This window comes from Enhydra lutris, unplaced genomic scaffold, assembly GCF_002288905.1.
Source record: "Enhydra lutris kenyoni isolate GAN:26980312 unplaced genomic scaffold, ASM228890v2 scaffoldscaffold5, whole genome shotgun sequence".
Lineage (NCBI taxonomy): Eukaryota > Metazoa > Chordata > Mammalia > Carnivora > Mustelidae > Enhydra > Enhydra lutris.
The window spans coordinates 45,121,058-45,145,928 of record NW_019154089.1 but is presented as its reverse complement, the minus strand read 5'-3'; the positions used below and the strand labels follow the sequence as shown (position 1 = coordinate 45,145,928).

Here is a 24,871-nt window from a genome sequence, read left to right as displayed (position 1 = left end):
CAAGGCAACGAGCATATCTTTAAGACAATGGTCCTACTAAATCAAATGCATCTGAAAAATTGATAGTCTAAGGACTGAGAGGAGACCTTTGGATTTGGTAAGAGCAGATTTAGTGGAGGGGAAGGGGAAGGGTCAAAGTACAGCTGAAGGGGATTCAGAGGAGAAGAAACTCGGAAGTAGAGTCAGTCATTCAGGCAGGGCTTAAAAGATACAGGAATAGGAAGGAAGATTCTGGGAGGACAACTCCTAGGAACCCAAAAATAGAGTATCATTTCCAGAGAACTTTTTTATTTTTTGATGTTATTCTTTAGAAAAGAGAAACATCCCCTGGGGGTCTTCATTTGAAATGAAGTTGGTGGCCCCACCAGTAATGGCTTCTATAGATCCCTTTTCCCTGCATACTCCTCCCATTGAAAAGAAACTCAGCAATCCAGATTTTGTAATTTAGGGCAAGGAGCTGGTCAAGTAAGACTCAGTTGGGATCTCAGTGCTCATATATGCTATTTTGGTTGCTCCTAAGTTGTACCAGCTGCTGCTAGGACATTTGCTAAATATAAATGTAAATTACATGCAAATGTAATATAAATATAAATGTAAATTAAAACATATAAATATATGTAGCCTTTTTGCAAGAGCTGCCGATCCTAAACTTGAACTCTATAAAGTCCCCAATCTTCCTTTGTCCCATCTACCCAAAGGTGTCCCTCTCAGTCCCTTTAACTTATATCCACCAGAAAGTAGAGCAGGGCAGAAGTGTCCTTCTCCCTCCCCCTCACCTTCTGGCCACAGCACAATAAAAACTCTGTTCAGAATTTGGCTAGCTGCTTCTTTTCCCACATTCGATCAGGGAACACTTAAAGCCATACAGTGTCCCCTGTCCTGCCAGAAAGCCTATGGGCAGGCTGCCCCTTCGGGCTGACACAAAGACACACTGTGCAAGGCGCCTATGGCCAGAACCGGGGACACATGTGGATTATCAATAAGGCTTTTGATTTTTTTTTCTTATGTCATACCATCATCACATTAAACATAATTCAAGCAAAGAAACAAAACTAAGATTCCAGACTTGTAAGACTGTGCCTGCCCTAAAGCTACAAAGAAAGGTAGCTTCTTTTCAGTTTAAACATATTCCTTCCAGAAAAGTGTCAGAAAATTTTTTTTCACACCCAGTATTATTTTCCACTTTAAGTTGATGTTATGTGATTTGATTGACTGTTTTGACGTTATTGAAAGGGTCCATTTTGGAAACTCTAAAGTCAGATTTAGAGGTAAGCTTCAGCGCCCATGAAGCTTGCTTCTACTGGAGCCAAGAACAACAGAAGGCACAAGGAAAAGGACAAAGTGCAAAAAAATAACCATCAGGTACCTTGCTGCCAAGGGACGTGTCTATGGTGGATTGTCACCTTATCCACCCCATTCACTTTTTGGTAGAGTTTCCATTTTCCATTGCACAATAATTCTTGGAACTGGTCCCGTGTTAGCCACAGAGCGGAGTTCCAACCATTTCTTTCCAAAACTGGCCTTCAGAAAATGAATCTAAACATTTTCAATCAAGTGTCTGAGTGAAGCTATGTCAAAGTTTTCTGGGTTGTTTTGGTTTGTTTTTTACTGTATACAGATGCAACAAATATAGCTATAAAAGGTACATCACGTTCCACTAAGACTCTTTGTTAACTGACATACCTATAATCTGATAGGTACACATCAAAAGGAGGGGTTGTTAGAATAAAAGACCAGATGGGCATCATACTACAGATACTTACTGAGGGCCTACTGTGTGCAGTGTTAGAAAAGATAAAATGTGGCTTCTGCTTTCAAGGGTCTTACAATCTTCGTTGAGGGGGCAAGAATATAAAGACATACAAACTAAATAGTACAAGACACAGTATTGGACATACATAACTATCAGATAAATAGCAAAAATAATAAATGTCATTAATTGAGAGGCAATCATAATAATAAATACTCAGTAGTCTGTAATTACTAAACTTACATATTTACTATGTGCCAGACATTCTGTTAAGCAGATGTACGTTATTTCATTTCTTGAATTATTAGCCCCACTCAAAAATGGGAGTTACCTCTGATCTTCTCCCTATCCTGAAGAAAGCAGGAAGAATGATACAAGGTGAGCAAAGACCTAGAATCAAGAATGTTCCAGATGGCAAACAGATGCATTGATCTGGCGGCCAAGGACCGATTTAGGGCAATAAGGAGGAATGAACCTTGGGCCCGTGTTAATCTGTTCACCACCATATCCCAATGCCCAGCATAGTGCCTTGCACATAATAGGTCCTCAATAAACATATCTTAAATGAAAAAAAAAAAGCCCTCTGGTTTGTATCTATAACCCAGATCAAGTACAGTGTGATAAAGGTAATTAATGAATTAAAACCATACACCAAACACAAAACAAAACAAAAACCATCCACCAAATAGTCTCAGAACCTAATGCCAGCACCTCCCAATTCCAAACCATTACAGTAAGGGATTCAAGCTGGCAGGACACACCATAAGGGACAGGTCTGACAGCAGTAGCAGTTCCTGTACGGTCTTCCCCGCACACACTAGAACATGGGCCCAGAGAGCCAGAATCCCCCCTGTTCTCTTCACCATGGTATCCCCAGCGTCTAGGACAGCATGTGGCATGTCATTTAGAGCTCCCACACTGCAATTCTTACTGCAGATCACTTTCTCTAGCTCGCAAAAACCTACTTCCCAAGGGAAGAGGATTTTGTTCAAGAAATGTCACATGAAAATTGACAAGTCGAGTTTGGGAAACAAGAGACAGAGTGTCAGGAAACCAGGCTAACAGATGCCTTTGCCCAGAGAGAGGGAAATACACCTTAAAACTTCTGGCAACATATATGCTTTCTTAGGACACTCTCGACATGCTGTGCTTCTGAAACAGTAACCCGTCTAAACAAAAAGATCCATAAATCTGCCAAAACAATCAGTTCCCAGGACTTAGGGTCACTCCTACCAGTGTCAGCCTCCTAAATGGGCAGCAAGTACCATACACCGTGATATCCAAAGACTGGCTTGCTGCTGTAAGCAAAACCAGGCAAATACACCATCCAGGCGACAGAAAGGAAGGTGAGAAAGTTAAGCAATCTCGTTTTCATTCTATTTTCCCCCTCTGAATACTGTTAGAGCTAGGTACCTGAAAATGGGTTAAAATACCGTGGACTTTGGTTCAAGTTTGAGCATTCATGGTCCCAGGAGGACATTCATCATAGGATCTAGTAACGTGTTTGGGGATCTTTTGTGCAATTTCATACTCCAGGGGCCACAAGACACCTGATAAATTCAAAGTAATAATATAAGTAAAGTCATGATGCCTCCCAAGTTTCCTTGTTGGAAGAGTTCCTGCTGAGATGTTCGGTAACTTCATGAATATGTATGGGGCACTCACGATATTGAAGAAACTGTTAATGTGCCATGGCAAATCCAAAGGAGAGTGAGACGTGGTCCTTGCCTTCAAACCACAAGGAATTTATCATTCACAGCACAAGTCAGATGCCTAACACGGTAGGAGGAAACATTGCCATGGTCCACGTGTTGTTGCTATTATTGTCTTAAGTGTTGTAAAAACACAAAGAATGGAGAGATGAATTCCAACTGGGAGAAGATAAACACTTCAAGGAGAATACACTCAAACTGATCTTGGAAGGTGGATGGAATTTCCATAGTATTAGATGGCAGGGAGCGTTGATTTGTAGCATTTGCCAACATTTATTGGGTCGCTATTCCCACTATGGCTGATTGCAAGTTGATGACATGATGCCATTGAATACAAAATTGAGAAGAGGTGCCAGGTCTAGCCCACCATCTATGAGTCAGCATCTGAGCTTTGGACTTGATTAAATCATTCTGACTCTACTGCTTTAATGAGTGGATGTGCAGGTATTAAAAACATCTACACCAACATTGCAAGGGAAGAGACACTTCTGCCTTTCTCCCTACGCCTCAGTCTGACCTTTTAATACTCTCTTTGTCTGTCCCTCCGTTCTCAGCCCGCTGTCCCCAACTGGCCTACCTAGTATTGATCTTGACCTAGTGCCAACCTTGGATTCTGGTTACCCTTCTTAGTGTTGGCTGCGATGGCTCTGGGCCCCGGCTGTCACATGGCACAGAGGGCTGGCTTACTGCCCATCGCCCGGTGTTGACACCCCTGCTGTCTCCATAATGAAAAGCAGCTTTAGGAGCGGCTAGCTGGGCAGGGTTTTTAACTGTTCTTGTAGTGGTTGGAAGGGAAAGCCAGAGAAATTGCTGGGAAGCTTTGCCGAAGGAAGACGCAAGCCAGCAGCCAGCCGAGAGCTGAGCCGCATTCATATTAATTGCTCCTTTTAGTTCTTAGAAACAGCAACAACAACAACAAAAACCCACCACTGTGTCCTCCTTTAATCATGGCACCTTTAACTGGCGTTATCTCCGAGAAGGCTGCTCGGGAAATACCAGGCCCTAGTATCTGCCTTTAATTACAAGCAGATGTCCTCAGTATGTGTGTAAGGATTTAAAAAAAAAAAAAAAAAAAAAAAAAAAAAACAACTCGCCAAGGAGACCACTGCCAGATGGGAAAGGAGTATGTGAAACTTGAAGTTATTATTAGGAAACCTCCCCCATTAGGCCCACTAAGCCAGGGGCTGGCCTATGAGAAAAGGTCTTTTAAGATCTCTCCCTGAACCACTGAGTCTTACCTTGAGGCCCAGCTACTCTCAAAATACATTTACAGCAAAATATCACCACTCCAGATTTATTTCAGCCATGTGGGCTTTTCCTGATGCTGATTTCTCTTCCAAATTTCTAGATATTGTCTGTAAAGCAGCTTCTTTAGCGTTAGAAGGTGTTTGAAATCACCCGCGTTATTTTGTGCTTCTTTTCTGTTCGCTTGTTTAAGTTATCTCCCATGCTCTGTGATTTACTGTTCCGGTACAGGAGAAGTGCACTCCCTCTCGGAGCTCTGGGGAGGTAAGATGGTCTGTTCCAAAGGCCCGAGATTTCCTGCTCAGATTTCACGGTCTTCTTTAGCGCGGCCAAGAGTCATAATGTGTACGAGATAATATACTTCGGCTTGGGAGAAACTGCAAATGGGTTTTCAGCCAACCCAGGGAGCCACAAAGTAAAGGAAATTCCAGCATAGAATTATCACTGCCATCAGGCCCCAATTTGGTGTGCCAGAGGGCAGTCATGACCAAGAAGACAGTCACAGCCCTAGGACATGCTGTGTAACATCACTGAATGACAGAGCCAAAAAAAATTGGGTCTGCCAGCCTGTCTCCAGTCTTACCTGGCTTCTCATAAGTTGACCCCTGATGGGTATTTCTACCCAGAGCCTCAGAAGCCTGGCCCCATCAGTAGAACTTTCCAGGATGTCCGTGGTATTCAAACAAATCAGCCTGTACTGTAGTAGGTGCGTCCCCGTGAGCACTAGCTGTAGGCACACGGTGAGCAGTCCTAGCTCAGTCCTAGCAGGGGAGCCCCAAAGGACCCAGTAACTCTGAGCAGAGCAACAAAGTAGTGTGTAGGAAGAGTTTTGCAAATGTGTCTTGTCCTAAGCATCACCTGGCTGGGGGATGGGGGCGTAGAAGAGAAGCATACAGCTTCTCAGAACCTTGCCAATAGACCAACCAGTTCCCTAGAGATTCAGATCCTGCAGATCCGAGACAGGACCTTGGAATCCATGTGTTGAACAAACGCCGTAGTGGCTCTTGGTGGTCAGGAAGCTTGGGGAACAGGAGAGTGGGGTGCAGTCAGAATCTGGCTCCACTTCAATTTTGGCTTCTACCGTGTAACCGCTGGGAAGCCCAGGACAGGTTAATTAGTTGGTCGGAACCTCCAACCCCTCGTCCATAAAATGTAACTAACTCATAACAATGCTGCAGAGGGTCATTGTGGAGTTAAAATGGGGAAGTCCAGAAAGCATAGTGCCTGGTGCATTTTAAGCACACAATAAACGTGAGATAGAAGCACCTCACATTTTTTAACTTGGCCATCAGCCAACCCCTTCACAGACCACAAGACAGTTTGGGGTGTGGCATCAATGTGACCAAACACTGAGCTTGACCTTGAACCTTACTGCAGGGGCAGGTTGGAGGGAGATAACTAAACTGAATACTCTGTAGTGATACTGATCATAGTTTGACAGAAAAGGAGAGAGAAGGCGAGGGGTGGGTCTGGAAAGAGTTATAGACATGGAAACCCAAGGAGAGAACATTTCTGATGTGTGGTCAAGGATAAATAGACGTCAAAAAGACAGGGAAAGTAGTCAAGCAAACTTGAGATTTCCTGGGAGAAACACAATTTGCTGAGAACAGATTATTTTTATTTGATTCCCTTTTAGCCCCAAAGTTTAAAGGATTTGTGATTCATCTTCATTTGCCTCGTTTATTTAGCAAACACTGTGATTCTACAAGGTGTCATGGCATGTACTCCTCCCGGAGGGTACAAAGATGAAATACCCACCTCAAGAAATTCACAGTGCATCACGGGGCACAAGCAAGGGAGCAGTGACCTCAAGGGGTACAAAGGCAATATGTAGCGGCACCTGGGTGGTCTGTCAGTGAAGCCTCTGCCTTCAGCTCAGGTCATGATCCCAGAGTCCTGGGATTGAGCCCCACATTGGGCTCCTTGCTTAACATGGAGCCTGCTTCTCCCTCTCCCTCTGTTGCTCCCGCTGCTTGTACTCTCCCTCTCTGTGTCAAATAAATAAAATCTTTAAAAAAAAAAAAAAAAAAGTCAATAACCAGGGCTGTTGGGTGGAGAACAACTAACCTGCCTGAAGGAGAAAGCAAGAGCTCTCAGAAGTTCTTTTTCCCAGTTCTGTTGAGATAGAATTGACATAAAACATTGTGTGTGTTTAAGGTGTACAGCATAATGATCTGATGGATGGATGTATCGCAAAATGATGATCACAGAGGAAGTCTTGAGGTAGAGATTTCATAGCACTTACATCATCATTATTGTTATTGTAAGCTACTAGTGACAACAATAGCTGACATTAACCAAGGCTTCATTTACGGCAGCCACCGTGTGAGGCCCTTTACGTTATGTCTCATCACGTGTAAAATGGTTGCCGCAGTCAGTACCTAGGTTTACTTATTTGTGTCTGTGGGGTCGATCTGGGGCTGGTTCTAGACGCCATTGCTGCACAACTGGTAAATTACAGTCAGTACTCCCCAGAACACTGATCCTCTCACTCTATCTCCCATCCTGATGGAGTAGTCACTAAATTACAAGAGCTGGGAGTGACTGCATTTAGTCCCAGGCTGAATCTGGGACACAAGTACATTTCCATCCCCTACGCCACTAGAATCATTTCCCCAGAATCCCGCTGCCTACATACAGCCTGCACAACACATGTAAATAATGGGGGTCTCACTGGGCTTAGGGCAGCATTCTCTCCTCATAAGTGCGAAGCCCTCGGCTCACATGGTCTAGTGTAAAAACACTGTCGAGGTCTCCGCGGGAAAAGATGTGCCTTGCTTTCAGGGTAGTGGCTAGCAATAACTGACCATAATCATAGCTATGATAAGAATATTTAACATTGGGGCACCCGAATGGCTCAGTCAGTTAAGCATCCAACTCTTTATTTTGGTCAAGGCCATGATCTTAGGGTTGTGAGATCAAGCCCCATGTCTGGCTCTGCACTCAGCGTGGAGCCTGCTTAAAATTCTCCCTCTCCTTTTCCCCTCCTTCCAAAAAAAAAAAAAAAATCTAACATTTACTAAGCACTTATATTCTATATTTGTTATATTGTGTGTACTAACTGAATTGAATGTTGCATGTATACACCTGTCACTGTCTCCACTTTATAGATGGAGAAACAGGTTCAGATACGTGCCATAGTTGGGAAGTTGAGTACCAGGTTGGGCATAAGTAAGAAGATTAGATGGCAATTAGTTCTAGTCTCGGGATCCTGTTCTTGGGCAGGTCCACTGTGAGGAGCTCTACCTCAGGGCACTGGAAGGCAGGATTTCTCCAGTGTTTGCAGGATCAAAATTAAGTTCTTTGGAAAGACCATCCCCAAGATGTCCCTGACTTCTCCCCCAACTCAGCACACCCCAGTTCAGCTGTGCTCTGCCTACTCTCGACAGACAGATCAGAGCTCTTTACCTGCCCAAGCTGTGTCTCACCTTGGCCTTGGTGCAGCAGTTCCCCTGGTCCCAGCTGCCTTTCCCTTTCTCTCCGTTGCCTGTTCATCCCAAGTTCAGCACCTGTCTCAAGGAGTCCCCCTCCCCTGGAAGCTGTTAAGGGCCACCCCATGGCTTGGCCACTCCTTCCACCCAGAAGACTGTGAGCTCACTGAGGGCAGGGGCTCTAGCTGATCTCTTTTATGGCACTGGCGCTTAAAAGCTTCTGTATTAAATATATTGGAGTTTTCATTAACTACTTATTGTTAAACACCCTGTGTTTGTTTCTCCCACACTGCTCTGCACGTACAGACAAAAGGACAGCTTTGACGCTAATTAAAATTGGCAACTTAGCATGACCCTTCTGTTTGCTAAGAAGACACTTTTATTTATCGTGTTTGCTTTTGCATACAGCACCCTCGTGGGGCTGGCACAAATCTGCGGTGTTCCCTTGAGGACGCCATTTGTTCCTTTTATGTCTTGACTCATCACATATTGTGGAGAGTGTTAACTGAGGAGGACTTTTTGCTTTATGAAAATGTTACCAAATGCTGATATCATAAAGAGGAAAGCACCAGATGTCTGTCTGCAAGGAAAGCAAAATCCTGGTTTGTGAGGAGTCAGGGGTGGCCAGGGCTCCCCAGGCATTTCCGGGCCTGAGGTTTGGCTCTGCACCCTCCCTTGGGGCCTCATAATTGACCCCCACATTCCATCTCAGTCATCATTCTGGAGAAATTTGTCAGCTTTGCTGCTGATCTGTGCCTGGAAAATGGTGTCCGTTAAGTGTTCCCAGTTTTAAGCTGAAAATTGACACACACTTGCTGGATAATTTTGACTAAAATAACACGTATGATTGTATGGCTTCCCATGATTGACTTAATATTACTCTTCCTTTGAGCTACCAAATGTTTCTCAAGGTGTATACAGTTGTCCGTGAAACAGGTCATTTGCAGTTAGAAATTATGTAAACTTGCCAAACCTCAACTGAGAAGAATGTTTTAGTGCCTAACCTAAGGCAAAGGGTCATAAAACAAAGTGTTCTCTGGTTTGTAGCAAGGAATTGGAGGAGGACAAGTTCTAGATGATAGTAGTAACAAAGACTTAGGCTCTCAAGGCATCTAGTCAAGTAGGCTCTCAAGGCATCTAGTCAAGTAGCCTTGAGGGGATTTCCATAAAATGCAATTTTCCTTCTGAGCACATTAAATCAATGTGTAATACATTAGCTACTCTAGGTAAATGTGTATTCTGTTTGCTTTTTGTCATAATTCTTTATTGCATTTGGCAGCAAATGAGCTTCTAATATTGAAACTTAGAGAATAAAAAGAAATGCTTTCAGAACTCCTATTTGTACAGAATTTAAAATATGAACTCAACGAAACCCCCAAAGCCTAACTTCACTTGGAAAAATGCCCTCACTAATATGCCCAGACCCAAAGGTTTACAAAGGTTAGAATTGTGCGGAGTTTAATGAGAGACTCTTAACTTCACCTGTTAGGTTCTATTATCATGAACACCAGCCCTGAGAGCGGCTTCCTACTGATAGCTAGGTGGGAGGGGCTAGTGAAAAGGGCCACTGGAAAGTGGATCTGGGCGGGTGGGCAGGACCCACCTGCCTCTGAAATTCAGGAGGACAGTAATTTCAGCTCCCTGCCCAGAGCACCTTTGTTTTGTTCCTCGCCCTATTTTTATAATCGGAGAAAGATGTCTTAGCGTTGTTTTGTGGATTTCTACCAAGGGCCAGAATCATCAGCAGTTTCCCTGCTTTCAAGTGAGGCTCAGAGTTCATCATGAGCCTGGACCACATCACCCCTCTAAGGAGGTGTAGAATCCTAGAAAAATCCCCTCTCCACCAAGCCCAGATAATTGTTGTATACTCTCGTATCAAAACAACCCGGTTCAACAGTTCAATGACAACTACACTAATCCTTTTCCGTTCTTCTCATTTTAATGCAACATAATAGTAGTATCCATAGACTTATAACTGCTTTTAGAATTGATGACTCATTGCCCATCTCACGTCACAAAGCTCTGTGTCCGCGCTAACTTTTCAGTTCCCCTCATCCCTTCCCCATTCCCGGGATTGCTCACATGTTTATTTCCAAGAATTAACTTGTTTGACCAAACTGTTTTTAATCCGGTTTTGGAAAAAAAAAAAAAAATTTGTGTTCCTCTCCATTTTCATTAGCAAGACTCAAGCTTGGACTTTAATGTTCTAGGAAGGCATTTTTGCATTGTTCCTGACCACATCTAGCCAGGAGACCAGAGGTGACTAACCCTGGGTTTCCATGTGTTCTCATATTTATGAGTTCTTTTTAGAGGGTAGGTGTGATTTTAATTTTAAAAAGAAAGACGGAAAACAAGGGCGAGAATTATTGTGAGGTTGGGCCAGGTCACATTTTGTCACTGGAAAGTGAAATTGTAACGGGGTCACATCAGACAATTTTCACAGGGGTGACTAATGGTTTTCTTCTCTCTCTGTTCCAGCCACACCAGCAATCCTTGGCAGAGCATCCCAGAGTCTGCAAAGAGTTAATCCGGGACCAGGGACAAGTAAGAATTTCAGTCCTTTTTCTATCAGCAGTGATCTTTCCCATGCTTTACTGTAACTCAGGCTGCCATCCTCTCTTTGCTGCATTTGAGATTTGGTACCCAGATGAAGGACTGATGGAAATTGCACAAATAAGTAAAAAATACATATATTTTTAAAGGATGTCTTTTTCAGCCTCCCTGCAAGGTTGCTGCTTTATTTCTCTGATTTGCTTATCCTTAGAAGTTAAGTAAAACCAAATTAATGAGAAGGAAAAAAAGAGTAAATAACATTGTGGATCAACAATGTTTGTTGACGATAGTTTATTGACTTTAAGAACCTACCTCCTTTTATAAATCGGGTATTATATCGTTATTATGGTTGTGAGATATTTCTATACCTCGTGATCACACTGACAAAGTTGTCAACCATGTCATCTTATGCTCCAAAACTCTGCCTTCAAGTGAGCTATCTTTTCTCCTTAAAATGCCATTGCATATCTTCCTCGTGTCCTCTGACAATCTCCTCTTCATCCCCAAGACTGAACTCAGACATCAGCTCTGTGGGGAAGCTTCTCTAAATTATCTAACACCAAAGACTTGTTCTGCCTCCTTGTTCCCATGAAACTTTGTCCGTTGCTGCACGGTAGATGTACCTCGACAGGACTTGAGCATATATGGTAGTACCGTGTGCAGAACTCAAGGAGCTGTGTGGCTGCATGAACTAAGTGATTATGTTGAGCTTGAAGACAAGACCCACTTTTTATGCTTCTTCTAAATTCCTCACATGACCTAAAGCAAATCCTCATCCGTTGCAGGTGCCTTTAATTACATTCCAGGGAAGGATTTTCTCATCATTTGACATATGCGCCGGAGTCCTCATGAACGATAAAGGAAGGGAAGACCATGTACCTAACTGAGCTTACGCAATTGCTGTTCCATTGGCTGTTCCAGAGTCATGAAGCCATAATTTGGATTTTATGACATAACTAGAGAGTAAATTTCAAAATGAGATGTAAATCCTTGGAGGTGACTCAGAGGGAGGGTTAGTGCTGTTTTTTGTAAGTGGCATCCACTTATCCGTCGTGCCAGGCCACAAACTCTTTACAACCCTCTGTTTTAGAAGCCTCTGACATGTTCATCTGCTCCGTAATTAATGTGAGGGGTTATAAAAAAGGTGTCTTTTTGGTCATGTTTGGGTAATCCCAGCCAGTATATTTCAAAGTCTTCATGCAGCAAGCGATGTGACTTATTGCTACTTCCTGCAAGGAAATAAGAAGGAATCAGCTAAAAATATTTTCCTGTGAATAGAATTGTTGAATCACTATATTGTGTACCTGGAACTAACATAACACCGTGCACTGACTATACTAGAATTGAAGATAAAAACTTACAAAGGGAGAATGTTCTACTGATGGTGCACATCGCATCCCACATTTGTCCGTCCTCCACACACAAACATAGCACACTGCCCTTCCCTTTCCCCCAAAGGGGGTACAGTTTTTTCCATCTTCTTTGTGAAGTCATGGGGAAAGGAACCTAAGCATGGGGCCTTGTTGTGGTACAACCTCTGGGTATGAAGAAACCCCTGCTATGTCGCTTGACATATGTTGACTTTCTGTCTTTGTGATAAGCAAGAATCCTAGTTATCCTTCATCTGTGACATATCACGTAGATACTGACCTGCCCACACAAAAAGGAATACTGTCCTAGCTTCCCCTGATCAAAAGTTAGCTCCCCTCCATCCCAAGACTGACTGGATAAAGTTACCCCATCGGTGGATGTGTCTGTCAGCGCTCACTTTCCACACAGCACGGGCTTGGACGCACGGTCACCTTTGTCATCTGAGCATCTCACTGAGATGTGATAGACCCTGGTGCTCACGTCACCTCACCTTGTACACTGTCACTGTTTGACAAGCATTTGCCTCTCTGCTGCACACCCAGCACCAGCTCTGGGGTCTGGGGAAGAAGGGAATGTGGAAGATGGTGTCCTGACCTCAGGGAGCGCTGATTCTCACTCAGGAGATACTTTTACACAAGAAGCTAGTGTTCAACATGACATGTCCTATCATTATGCAGTTATAAGTCATACGTTTTCTCTCTGCACTTTTCTGAATTCTCAGATTCAAAGCAAAACCCCCACGGAGGGGGAAAAAAAAATTTACAACCCTCTCAGAAAAAATTCTACCCAGAACTGAGTGAACACAAATAAATGCCGCCCACCTCTGCCGGCCCCCTTGACTTTATTCTTGGGCTACTGCAGTAACCCCTTCATTGCTGTCTCCCTGCCTCTCCTCCCCCCACTCATCTCTCCTTTCTTGTATGCCAGTGACAATTTTAAGAGCCCAGCATATCACTCTGCTCTAAACAACCCAAATTTCAAACTGCAAACCTGTCCCAAAACACTGAAATCCAACATCCTTCACCCCAGCTGATAAGTCTACACTACTTAGTCCTCCCCTGGGACTTTGCTTATGTCAGCCTATCTTCCAGAACAATCCTCCTGCCACCTCACCCCTCATTCTGGAACTATAAACCCTGCCCATACTTTAAAGCTCATCAGGGACACTCTGACCCTTGGCCTGAGACAGTGCCTCCCTTCTCCGTGCTTATCTTCAAGAGAGATCGTGCTAGTTTGCACCACTTTTTTTTTTTTTTTAAGATTTTATTTATTTATTTGACAGACAGAGATCACAAGTAGGCAGAGAGGCAGGCAGAGAGAGAGGAGGAAGCAGGTTCCCTGCCGAGCAGAGAGCCCGATGCGGGGCTCTATCCCAGGACCCTGGGATCATGACCTGAGCCGAAGGCAGAGGCTTTAACCCACTGAGCCACCCAGGCGCCCCAGTTTGCACCACTTTTAAGGAATAGATAAGAGGCTGCTTGGCAGTAGAGTTACTTGCATATTTCTCTCATCTCCCCATCTGGATTGCGAACAAGCTGTATCTTATTCATAGTTGTGTAACTCGTAGCACCTAAAATGGTATCTTAAACACTGTAAGGAATAATGATATTGCAAATAAGTTAATTAAATGGAAGCAGCCTGAACAGCTCCCTGGTTACCATCCATCCCCACACTTGGCAAGTCCCACAGACACCACTTGTTGTAGAGCCTCTTGGCTGGCTGGAGCCGTCAGAGAGAATCAGATCTCCCCACCTGTGTTAATGACACATTCGTCACCCCCACATGTTCTGGCACAGAAAGGACTCATGGGACTCAAATGGTTTCTGCTCCAAGGACAGCTTCCTTACAGGCAAAGGCTGTAGTATGGCAGCTGTAGACGAAGGGTATGCATTGATCAGAGTCTGACCCAAGTATGTGCTTCTTTGTCCCCTCCCTGCTCAGTTACACAGGCTGCACTTTGTCTCCAGATTTGGAACCACTGCCCATGTGCCTGCCTAACACCTCTGTACCAGGAAGCCCAAAGTCCCCTCTCGATGGGTTTCCTGTCATGAGCCGGTGATGGAAGCACATTCTAGCTGTGTGGACAGCAGGAACCGTCAACCCCTAAGTTCCTGTGCCTTTAGGTGCAGATCATAAACCTAATTCTGTTGCTGAACAGCATTGACAGACAGACATCCTGCACATCTTTCTGAATATTTTTTCTTTCCCTCTCATGTTTAAGTCATTCCTTTTCACTGAATTTACTACATCTTCTCTGAAAGTGTAAATTTTGTGATCAGTGGCATTTCCACTTTAAATTAAAATGAATATCCAACTGGAAAAAATGCGGACGTCTCACTGACTGGCATTTGGAGCATAAATTAGTCCAAGGTTTTATGAAAACAGGCATTCTGAACACACACATCAATGACTGAGGTCAGAGTTAAGTTTTGAAAGCATTCCAGAAGACTAGCCTCTTAGATGGGCACAAGACAAGAATTGCTTGAAGTCTGAGAAGTTCACAACTTCCTTCATAATCATGAGCTACTTTTCAGTAAAAACATGATGATGAGACAGAAATTGGGGATAGAAGTCATCATCTCTGCAGGTCCTTGTCTTCTGTTCTTAGCTGGACTTCCGTCCTTGCCTGCTCATTTCTCGTTCTTACCTCCCGTTTTTCCCTATTCCAAGCCATCCTGCTCTCTGCTCCCATATTCCTTCTTCCTGCCTACATCTGATACGGTGGTTCTTCTGCCCCATCACCTTCAGGAGCCCCCTGCCCTGGCTTTCTAGGATATGAGTAAACTCCTCTCCCTGGCATTCAAGAAGGTCCATGACATGGATCCTCCGTGCTTTTCTAGCCTTATCTCTCTCGTATACTGTGGACACCCATGTCTGTGTCCCTGCATTTCCTGTTTCATCATATCCTTTCCCATGGACCCCTTCGCCAGAAATTCCCTCCTCTTTCCTCTGAGTCAGGACATCCTTCATGGATTTTGTCTTTAAAGCATATTTAAAGCATCCCATCAGAGGATGAGTACTTCCATTTTGGAATATCTGTAGGCCTTTCTCACTTTTTCTTAAGGAGAGATGGTATATAACACAGGACTTGAAAAAAACTCACTCTGATAACAAGACAGACCATTGTAGTCCCAGATCTACCACATACTTCCTGAATGAACTTCCCTAAGTTTTATAAGCTGTCTGTACCCTGGTTCTGTTTTGTTTTGTGTGTTTATGTCTAAAATAGAGATGCTGGGCACCTGGGCGGTTCAGTAGGTTAAGCGTCTGCCTCGGACTGAGGTCGTGACCCCAGGGTCCCAGGAGCGAGTCCTGTATCGGGCTCCCTGCTCAGTGGAAAGCCTGCTTCTCCCTCTGCCTCTGCCTGCCTCTCCCCCATTTGCTTTCTCTCTCTCTGTCAAATAAATAAATAAAATCTTTATAAAATTAAAAAAAAATTTTTTAATAAAATAAGGATGCTAGTAGTACCTACCTCACAGTTGTGAGAATTACAAGTATTGATATATTTAAGAGAGTTCAAATAGCACCTGGCCATGATGTGTGTTGTATTCTCTCATGGCCCTTAGTTTATTCCAACAAGTATTAGGATTGACCTGGATGAAATGTCCTGCACTCATCTTGGGCCTTAATCTCCGGTCATTTGTTTCAACCTTATGGATTCTTTGGTATGCTTTCTAGGCCCTTAGAATAGACTGTTCTCTCGTCAAGGGGAGGGGCTGCCTCTTACACATCCTTGTAGCCCACAGTACCTGGGATGTACCCGGCACACACCAAGTGTTTAATGAATAGTTGTTGGGTTTTGTATGCACACACCCAAAAGTTAAAAAAAAAAAAAAAACCAGGTTTCCCCCAATATCTTAATTACTCTTTGGCTAGCACAGAGCACCTCCATGCCCTTCAGCAGGCATTGAGGAAGGGAGAGGGCTAAAGCTGTACAGGGGGAGAAATTTCTCTTCTCTGTTACTATAAACACATACCATCTTTCCCAGAAAGCCTTCCACAGAACCTTAACTTCAAGTCACAGGCCCTGGGGTCACAGTCTAGTCTTGGGATCTGCTGCAGGACCTCTCTGTGCCATCACTGTGTGTCCTTTGGGCACGTCACCTGCTGAAGGGATAAGGGCCTGGCTCCTGCCTGGGACCCACCACTGTCCCCGTCTCAGCTTTGAGGATCCGTCTTCATCGAGGGCTCTCTAGCTGACGATGTAGCCATAATGAACACCCCGCCAAGAGAGTATGTCCCTGCAGGGCCGCATCTTAGACAGTACAGCCTTTCTTTGTAACAAAGAATGTGAGCTTTGGACATGCTCTGGAGAGTGGTTCAGACATGGAAGCTGACACTGAATTCTTGACAGGCTACTGTTTATAAATAATTCAGTAAACGATGCAGTAAGTAAACACAGATTATTATGATCCCTTTTAAGGAAACCGTGTTTATGTTGGCTCTCTCTCACACCCAGACTAGTGGTGGCCCTTCCTGACTAATCTCCAGATACTGCGAAGCATCCTGCTATTTCCCCCCTTCCTTGCTTCTCTGAAGTAGGAGGAAGACGGGTAGAATGATGCACTTTACACAAGAAGCAATGGAGGTACAAGGAAAACAGCTTTCCTAAGCATTGTAACTGACCAACGTGAGAGTGAAGAAGATACTATCAGAGCACTACTTTGCCTGTCCCTAGAGAAGCAAAAGAAAGCATAGATAATGGTGTATTATGGATAATTCAAATAACAAGTGTTCAATTACCACAAAATGTGGCCCTGGCAGGGACTTTTTTCTAGCCTGAAATACCCAGATAGTGTCTGCCATTAGTTTTCAGGTCTTAGTGTCCTGTTATTATTATTATTATCCTCATACACAGTCAGTCCTGTGTTCACGTGTAATTGTCAGGAGACAAGGATTCTTTGTAAGATAAATATTAGGCCTTAACTCTTTTATCCTCCTTCAACTCCAGGCAATTTGCTCAGCCCTAATCAGTGTCAGTGGTAAGGAGATATTTACCACTGAATTTCCAAGAGACCTATTCACCATGCATATGCTGAGGCCGGTGTTCGTGAACTCTCTGCAGTGGGGACTAAGCCCACAATTCAAGGCCAGCCTCCCCAAGCACCTGCAGCTCCTGGCTGGTTGTAGACACATGTCAGGGTCTTTCACGTCTTTTGGAATCCAAACAGTAACAAAATATTTAGAAATCTGGGGCTCCTGGGTGGCTCAGTGGGTTAAAGCCTCTGCCTTCAGCTCAGGTCATGATCTCAGGGTCCTGGGATCGAGCCCCGCATCAGGCTCTCTGCTCAGCGGGGAGCCTGCTTCCTCCTCTCTCTCTCTCTCTCTCTGCCTGCCTCTCTGACTACTTGTGGTCTCTGTCAAATAAATAAATAAAATCTTTAAAAAAAAAAAAAAGAAGAAGAAATCTGTGGGCATAGGCCTCTCAAAGCCTTGATCTTAGAAGTATTTTTTTTTTTTTTTAAGTCTTAGAAAGATGATGAAACATCTCCCTGAGAGTTCTCCTGGGCCTCTGTGTGCTCCATATACCCACTTTCTAGTTTTGCTTCTCCTCCAAAGCATAACACACATTTTTCAAGGATGAAATCCAAGATCAACGTTCTTTCACCCTGGGCGACCTCGGTGGGTGGGGACTGCTTTGTAGACTGTAGAACGTGAAAGCCTCCCAACAACAACAAAGGTTGTGACCTTTGAGTCCCTCTAGCCTGCAGCTTTCTGACTCACTGCTGGCTGTTTCAAAACCAGCCCTGTAACCACGGCTCCCAAGGGAACTCTGGCTTCTGCACATGGGAGTCTGTCTAGGGAAAGAACCCCAGAACTGGGCCCACGCTAGCTCCTGCTTGTGATGAATGACTTCTTCAGACAATGTGCTCATGTGTGCTGAGAAAAAAACTGGGATTTGTTATGTCGGTGGACACTGATCTTAATACAAATTAATCTATATACTGTAAAAGCAGATGATACATCACATTTATAAAGATTTATGGAATTCAAGCACAGGGGCCATTGAATAGTAGTTCAGGTAAGAGCATGCTTCATGGTAGACATATGCAATATGAAATAATATATATTTAAACCAAAAGTAACTCAAGAGGTGATTTTTTTTTTTAAGATTTTATTTGTTTGAGAGAGAGAGAATAGCAGGGGGAGGGGCATAGGAAGGAGTAGACTCTCCCCACTCCCCAGCAGGGAGCGCAATGCGGGGCTCGATCCCAGGACTCCAGGATCATGAGCTGAGCTGAGAGTTGATGTTGACCTGACTAAGCCACCCAGGCGCCCCTCAAGAGGTGATTCATTACTAAATCAAAAACTTATCACTTAGAAAAGAAGTTAGGCAACTTTCCAAGGGCTTTTTAAAACGTATGATTTATAAGGAACTGATTTGCATGTTATTTGGCATCTGTGATTCGAAATAAGCTCTTTTCTTTTGAGGTCCACAGTTATTTAAACTAGGGGTTGGCAAACTGTGGTCCTCAGACTAGATGCTTGTCTTTGTAAATAAACATGCCTGTTTGTTTCGGATTGTCTGTGGCTGCTCTGGGGATCAACTAGTCACCGTGTTTATATTGCTTCTTATCTTTTAATCTCCCATCAAAAATTACTTCCTAGTCGGTAACTGACCTTAATGGGGATACAAGATGCAAATTTGCTTCACCGTCGGTTCTGAAACGCACTGTATTGTAGAGTAAGATTAACAGTCTCTGCTTGTCCACACGGACTCGTGCATTTATGACGACCATGATGGTGATGGGTGGGGGTGGCCATACTCGCACTGGTGTGCCATCAGAGGAACGCTGAGTGTCTGTAAATGCTCAGTGCTGGATGGACCAGGCCATCATTTGCAGCCCAGCGTCTGCCTGCATCATCATTTTCACCTAATATTTATCTGAGGGAGAGTTACAGTCCATAGATTACATGGTTCTGGTGTGAGGACAGACCTGACTTTGCAGATTTGTAAATCTGTAAACGCTGCCACTGAATTCATGCTGGAGAATAAAGACAGAAGAGTCTCCCGTTAGGAGATGGTGGAACGTGAGAGACTCATAAATCTGGAAGCTCCCTGCATCACCATAGATGTTAGGATACAGGTGCATTGCTTTCTCGAGGCCTCAGACTGTTCTCAAGTCGCACCTGTGTGTTTACGGCTGCCGGTTAACTTCTGATTTTCCGTGTGTTACAGAAAAGCAGCTGTGAATGCTTCTTTATTCTCTCTCACCATTCCTAAATAAATAGAATTGTTAACTCCAAATTTGGATTAATGTGAAAGCAAATATTTGCAGGAGAGCCCATCTGTACTCTGTTGTCAGCACAGAGGGCTTCGCTCACCTGTCGCCGCAAAGCTCCCGCAAGGCAAACCCCAAAGCAATGGAGAAACACCTGGAAAACATCCTTTCTGTGACTGAAGCTTGTCTTTTTCTGAATTCTAAAAGCTTTTGAAGTTGTGCATCTTTGGCATTAAACCCAGATGCCTTGTGTACACCTGGTGTCTTCCCTTCTCGATTGTAAGTCTTTTGACAGCAAGGAGATAGTCTTCCTTGTCTTTATATACCTTGCCCCTTTCTTCACAATTTAAACAGGACTTTGCACAAAATGGGAGCTTAATATTTGTTCAGTGCTTATCATATGGTGTTCTAGGAATTCCTTAAGAGCAAATGCAGAAAGGAAGTGGAGGCAGAGGTATTAGCATAGATTTCATGATAGGAGTTTGTCTTCCCGCTACCCCAGCCCTGCCCAGCGCGCGCGTGCACACACACACACACACAGGTGCAAAACATAATTATTTCCTCAAACCCGAGAGCAGTAGATGCATTTCTTCTTATACCACTTTCCTTTCTCCTGGGGAAGAGCAGACAAGAAGATCCTACGAAAGTCTTGGAGGTGTTTTTTCTTACCAGACAGTCTTACAGATTCTAACTGGTTTCAGTTGGTGTCACAGGCTGTGTGATGAGTACTGTGGAGTTTGGGGAGCTGGGGACCACGAGCTGTCTTCCACGGACACATCCAGCATCCTGCCAATATGCCACAAGCTCCAGCTTGGCCATCTCTGACTGGAGAGGTCGGCACCTGTCTCAGGGGGTCATTGTGAGGAGCAGATAGGTACATAGAATTCCTGGCACAGCGTCGATGTGGAATGAATGTTCGCTATTTGATGGTTTTGCTGCTGCTGCTGCTGCTGCTGCTGCTGTAACTACTACTTCTGTTACTGCTCCTGAAAGAGTACCAGCAGCCTGGGGCCCCGGAAGTACCCCACCTACCTCCTCACCCCCTCACCAATGTGTATCTCCAGTTTCACTCCATCTGTATTTTCTGGGGGGATAGGAAGGAGGCTTGATCTAGGATAGTATATGTCATGTTGGAGGAGTATATATTTTAAGAAAATACAGTTCTCACAGACTCCAGAGAATGTACAGCCCAGTTTGTGAAAACTGGATTTAACAAATTTTAATGTTTGGGATATGTCTTTTCCTTGCCCTTGAAAGGCAGGGAAGCAGGGAGCATTGAAGGGAAGGCCTGAGGAGCTTGCGGAACTCCAGACGCCAGAGGACAAGACAGGAGCTCCGGGCAGGGAAGACAGATTCTGGGGAAGAGAGCAGGAGGGCAGCCTGGAGCCCGGCCTACTTGCTTCAGAGGCAAGACTGGGTAAAATGTTTGGCACCCAGTAGAATGTTCCCTTTCCTTCCTCTTTTTCCGGGAAGACTATCCTCAAGTATAGAAAAAAGGAGACTCTACAGATCAGTAAAATGGATACCCTGAAAACAAACTTTTCCTACTCTTCCAAAGAGCATCTTTACCCCCTACTAGACTATACTCAGTCCCAAGGAACATTTACCGTCTGGATGAGTCATTTGACGATAACCGTGTCCTGTTTTATTGGTAGGATTCTCTTATATGGCGTCTCTAACTTAAAATTGGTTTCTGCTTCAGAAGTTCAGCTATAAGGAGGCTTCCTGGATCATGTCTAATGGCAGCAACAAATAATATGTTAAGTAGCAGTGAGGTCCTCCGGGTGACCTATGACAGTCCCGCTGACTCACACTATAGCTGACCTGTGGCCGGCTCTAGGCACTGGAGCTGCAGGTCTATGGACAAAAAGAGGAGAAATGTTGCCCATCCTCTTCGATGCCACCTCACCCTCCCTACCCTCCGTTTCTCCCTACACCCCTCTGTGAATACCCTGCCTTTCTTGGATGAAGGCAAGCATTTTGAACTAGGTGACATTTTTCTTTGGTACCTGCCCCAAAACCTAACTTTTGACTGAAATAATCATTGAATCATGACTGAATAATCTCCCAGAGTATAGTCAGCCTCAGTGTGAGAAGCTGTGAAACCAGAAAAGCAGAATAGCATACCCCCATGCCTTCGTGCGTTACAAACCTCTCCTTGCTGAGGTATTTTTAAGAGCAGATACCTTGTTATATCAAGCCACCATCAGTGGCTGACAGGACTAGAGACAACTCTCCAGATCCCTTTGGAGAGACGAAAAGCCTGAGCAAGAGGTCTATCAAAAAGATACCTGGGGCAGCTAGGCTGATGAAAAGAGAACAATTAGGAAAAGAAATAAAATATTTCCAGATGGACAAAATCTGGAAAGAAAGAAGCAACCTTCTTAGGCAGCTGAGGGCAAGAAGGAAACTGAGCCCAAGAATTGGAAATCTTAGTAGATCAAGATTTCTCAGTTACTTAAAGGAGGGAAGCTCACCTTGTTTGGGTGCAAAATGAGCATTCCCTTCAAGTGAGATCTGCAGGACTCCATCGACAAAAACTGGTTTCCCCCCTCTTTGGGCCCAGAATTCCCTCCTTCTACTTGCCCAACCTTGACCATCATCATGACCTGTGATAGTTCCATTGTACCTCTTAAAGGTCGACCCAAAAATATTTTCCTTGGCATGACTTTCTTTGAAAAACAGAGACCTGGAGATAAAGGGCCTGAGGCTCCATTGGTGCCCCCAAAGCCAGAGCCAGAGCCCAGAATCCTAATAGGATGTCAGTAGAAGCAGATGACTAATCCTCCAACCCTCAAGATTCTGAAGTGGTGGTTCTTGAAGTGTGTGTCCATCAGGGTCATCTGTGGACATTTTCAGTAAATATAAAGGCCAGAGTTCTACCTCAGACCTGCACTGACAGAGCTCAGGTGTATTGTATTACCTTCCGAAGACTGAGGTAACAAATTACCATAACCCTGGTGGCTTAAAATAACAGAAGCTTATTCTCTCACAGTTGTGAAGGCAGGAAGTTTGAAATCAAGGTGTCACTAGTGTCGGTTCCTTCTGAAGGCTCTGAGGGAGAATCTGTTCCATGCCTCTCTCCTAGGTTCTGGAAACTGCTGGCAATCCTTGATGGTCCTTAGTTTGTAGATGAATCATTCCATTCTCTCTCTCTCCAACTTCAGTGGCCTCTCTCAATGACCTCTCCCTAGGTCTCCGTGTCTTTTCTCCTTTTCTATCTCTTATAAGACACTCATCATTGAATTTGGAGCCCTAACCTAAGATGATCTCATTCTGAGATCCTTAACTTAATTATACCTACAAAGACCCTTTTTCTTTCCTTTTTTTTTTGCTCACAACTGTGTGAATTTATTAAAAACCATTGAATTGTAGATTTTAAATGGACAAAATTTAAGGTCTGATAATAAACGTCTAGGGGAAAAAAGCTCTTTAAACAAAGGTACGTAGGGGCGCCTGGGTGGCTCAGTGGGTTAAAGCCTCTTGCCTTCGGCTCAGGTCATGATCCCAGGGTCTTGGGATCAAGCCCCACATCGGGCTCTCTTCTCGGCGGGGAGCCTGCTTCTCCCTCTCTCTCTCCCTGCCTCTCTACCTACTTGTGATCTCTGTCTGTCAAATAAATAAATAAAATCTTTTAAAAAAATTATTAAAAAAATTAAAATTAAAAAAATTTTTTTAAGGTATGTAATGTGCCAGCTGATATACACACACACATATAACATGCATATAACATATACACACACACAGATACACATACCGATTTACAGTGAGTTCTCAATGATCAATTATAATAATTTATGCACTGAAATTTTAAAATACAAAATTTCTCACTACCTTGATAGGATGAAGATGTCATAATAACAACAATAAGGTTGAGTATTCATTGACTGTGTAGTACTGCCCGCTATTTCAAAGACCCTTCTCCCAACAAAGATCACATTCACAGGGATTAGGGATTAGGATTTGGGCATATCTTTGGGGGATACAATGTAACCCACTACACATACATAATAAAAATAAATTCACCTCCAAAAATGATTCTTGGCACACTCCTACGAAGAACTCTGCCCTTAATATTTGAGCCCATCATTTCTCCTGTGCTTAGAAAATGCTAGGACATGCAAAGTTAAACAGGCTTCTTTATTGCCCAGATTCTCTATCTGATTGGTGCATTATAATTCCAGAGAAAGGAAAAACAAAACAAAACAAAACCAAACCCATAGCACTTCCTGAAAATGCTAGGACATGCAAAGTTAAACAGGCTTCTTTATTGCCCAGATTCTCTAATCTGATTGGTGTGTTATAATTGTCCCAGAGAAAGGAAAAACAAAACAAACAAACAAAAAAAAACAAAACCCATAGCACTTCCTGAAAATAGTTGACCAGGGAACAACTTTTTTGAGATTATATGTCCCTAATACAGGAGTTTGCAGCACGCACCATGATGGAGTCTTTCTGTGAGGGTTGAACTGAATCAGATTAAGTCTCTAGGTTTTACTGCCTGTTTATGGAAAATAAGAGGGATAGAGGAACATTATAAATGACTCTAAGAATGAAATAAGCTAAAGGAAATTATCTTCAACCAAAAAAAAAAATCACATAATAGAGAGAAGAGAGAGGAAATGTCATGAATTTGAGCAAATTTAAGAGACATTATGTGGACCTAGTTTACATCCTGATTGAAACAAATTGTCAAAAGACATTTTTTAAAGATATTCTTGAAATTTGAGCACAGACTGGGTATTTAATGATATTGAGGGATCATTATTAATTTGTTAGGTATAATATTATTTTTTTAATGAAATAGTCCTTACCTTTTAGAAATAAACATGTAGGTAGTTATAGGTGAAAGCAAATGACTAAAAAAAAAAAAAAACCAACAGATAAGTAGATAAGTAAAGTATGGTTTATTATTATTACTACTAATAATAAACAAGGTTTTACTATTATTATTATATTCATTATTTTTATTTATATATTATTTATATATTATATTTATATATGTATATATAATATATATGTATATATATTTACATGGCTCCTTAAGCTATGCTCTCTATTTTTTTCTATAATGAATTTTTTTAAAGATTTTATTTATTTATTTTGAGAAAGAGAGAGCACAGAGGGAGAGTGAGAGGGAGAAGCAGACTTCCCGCCGAGCAGGGAACCCAATGTGGAGCTTGATCCCAGGACCCTGAAATCATGACCTGAGCTGAAGGTAGACGCTTAACTGACTGAACCACCCAAGCGCCCTTCTTGCTCTCCAATTTTGTGTTATATTTACAGATTCCATAATAAAAGTACAGTAAGCCCTCATGAACAGTCTCAATCCCCATCCCCTAGTGAAGACCATTCACATTCCCAGGGAAACCCATGAAATTAGCCTTACTAGTGAACCAGAGCGCTATCTCTGAGAAGTGGGAAAAGCCCTTACATGAACACATCAGTTTAGAGAATTGCTGTAGGAAAACCAGAAAATGTTTGCGTTCTGGCTAACTAGACATTAATGTATTATGCTGTGGGGTGTGATCCTGAGAGTTAATGTTGAAAGGCATCCTTGGTTTCATTTGGCAAAGAAAAATAAAT

The 24,871-nt window shown here is 43.3% G+C and overlaps 1 protein-coding gene across 1 annotated transcript in view; it reads left to right on the top strand.

Moving 5' to 3' along the window:
• Nucleotides 1-24,871, top strand: part of LOC111140951 (growth hormone receptor) — a 273,022-nt gene that overhangs the window by 188,178 nt on the left and 59,973 nt on the right. The window contains exon 3 of the mRNA XM_022493224.1: nt 10,617-10,682. Coding sequence (XP_022348932.1) covers nt 10,617-10,682 — 66 coding nt within the window. The remainder of the gene's footprint in view (nt 1-10,616; nt 10,683-24,871) is intronic.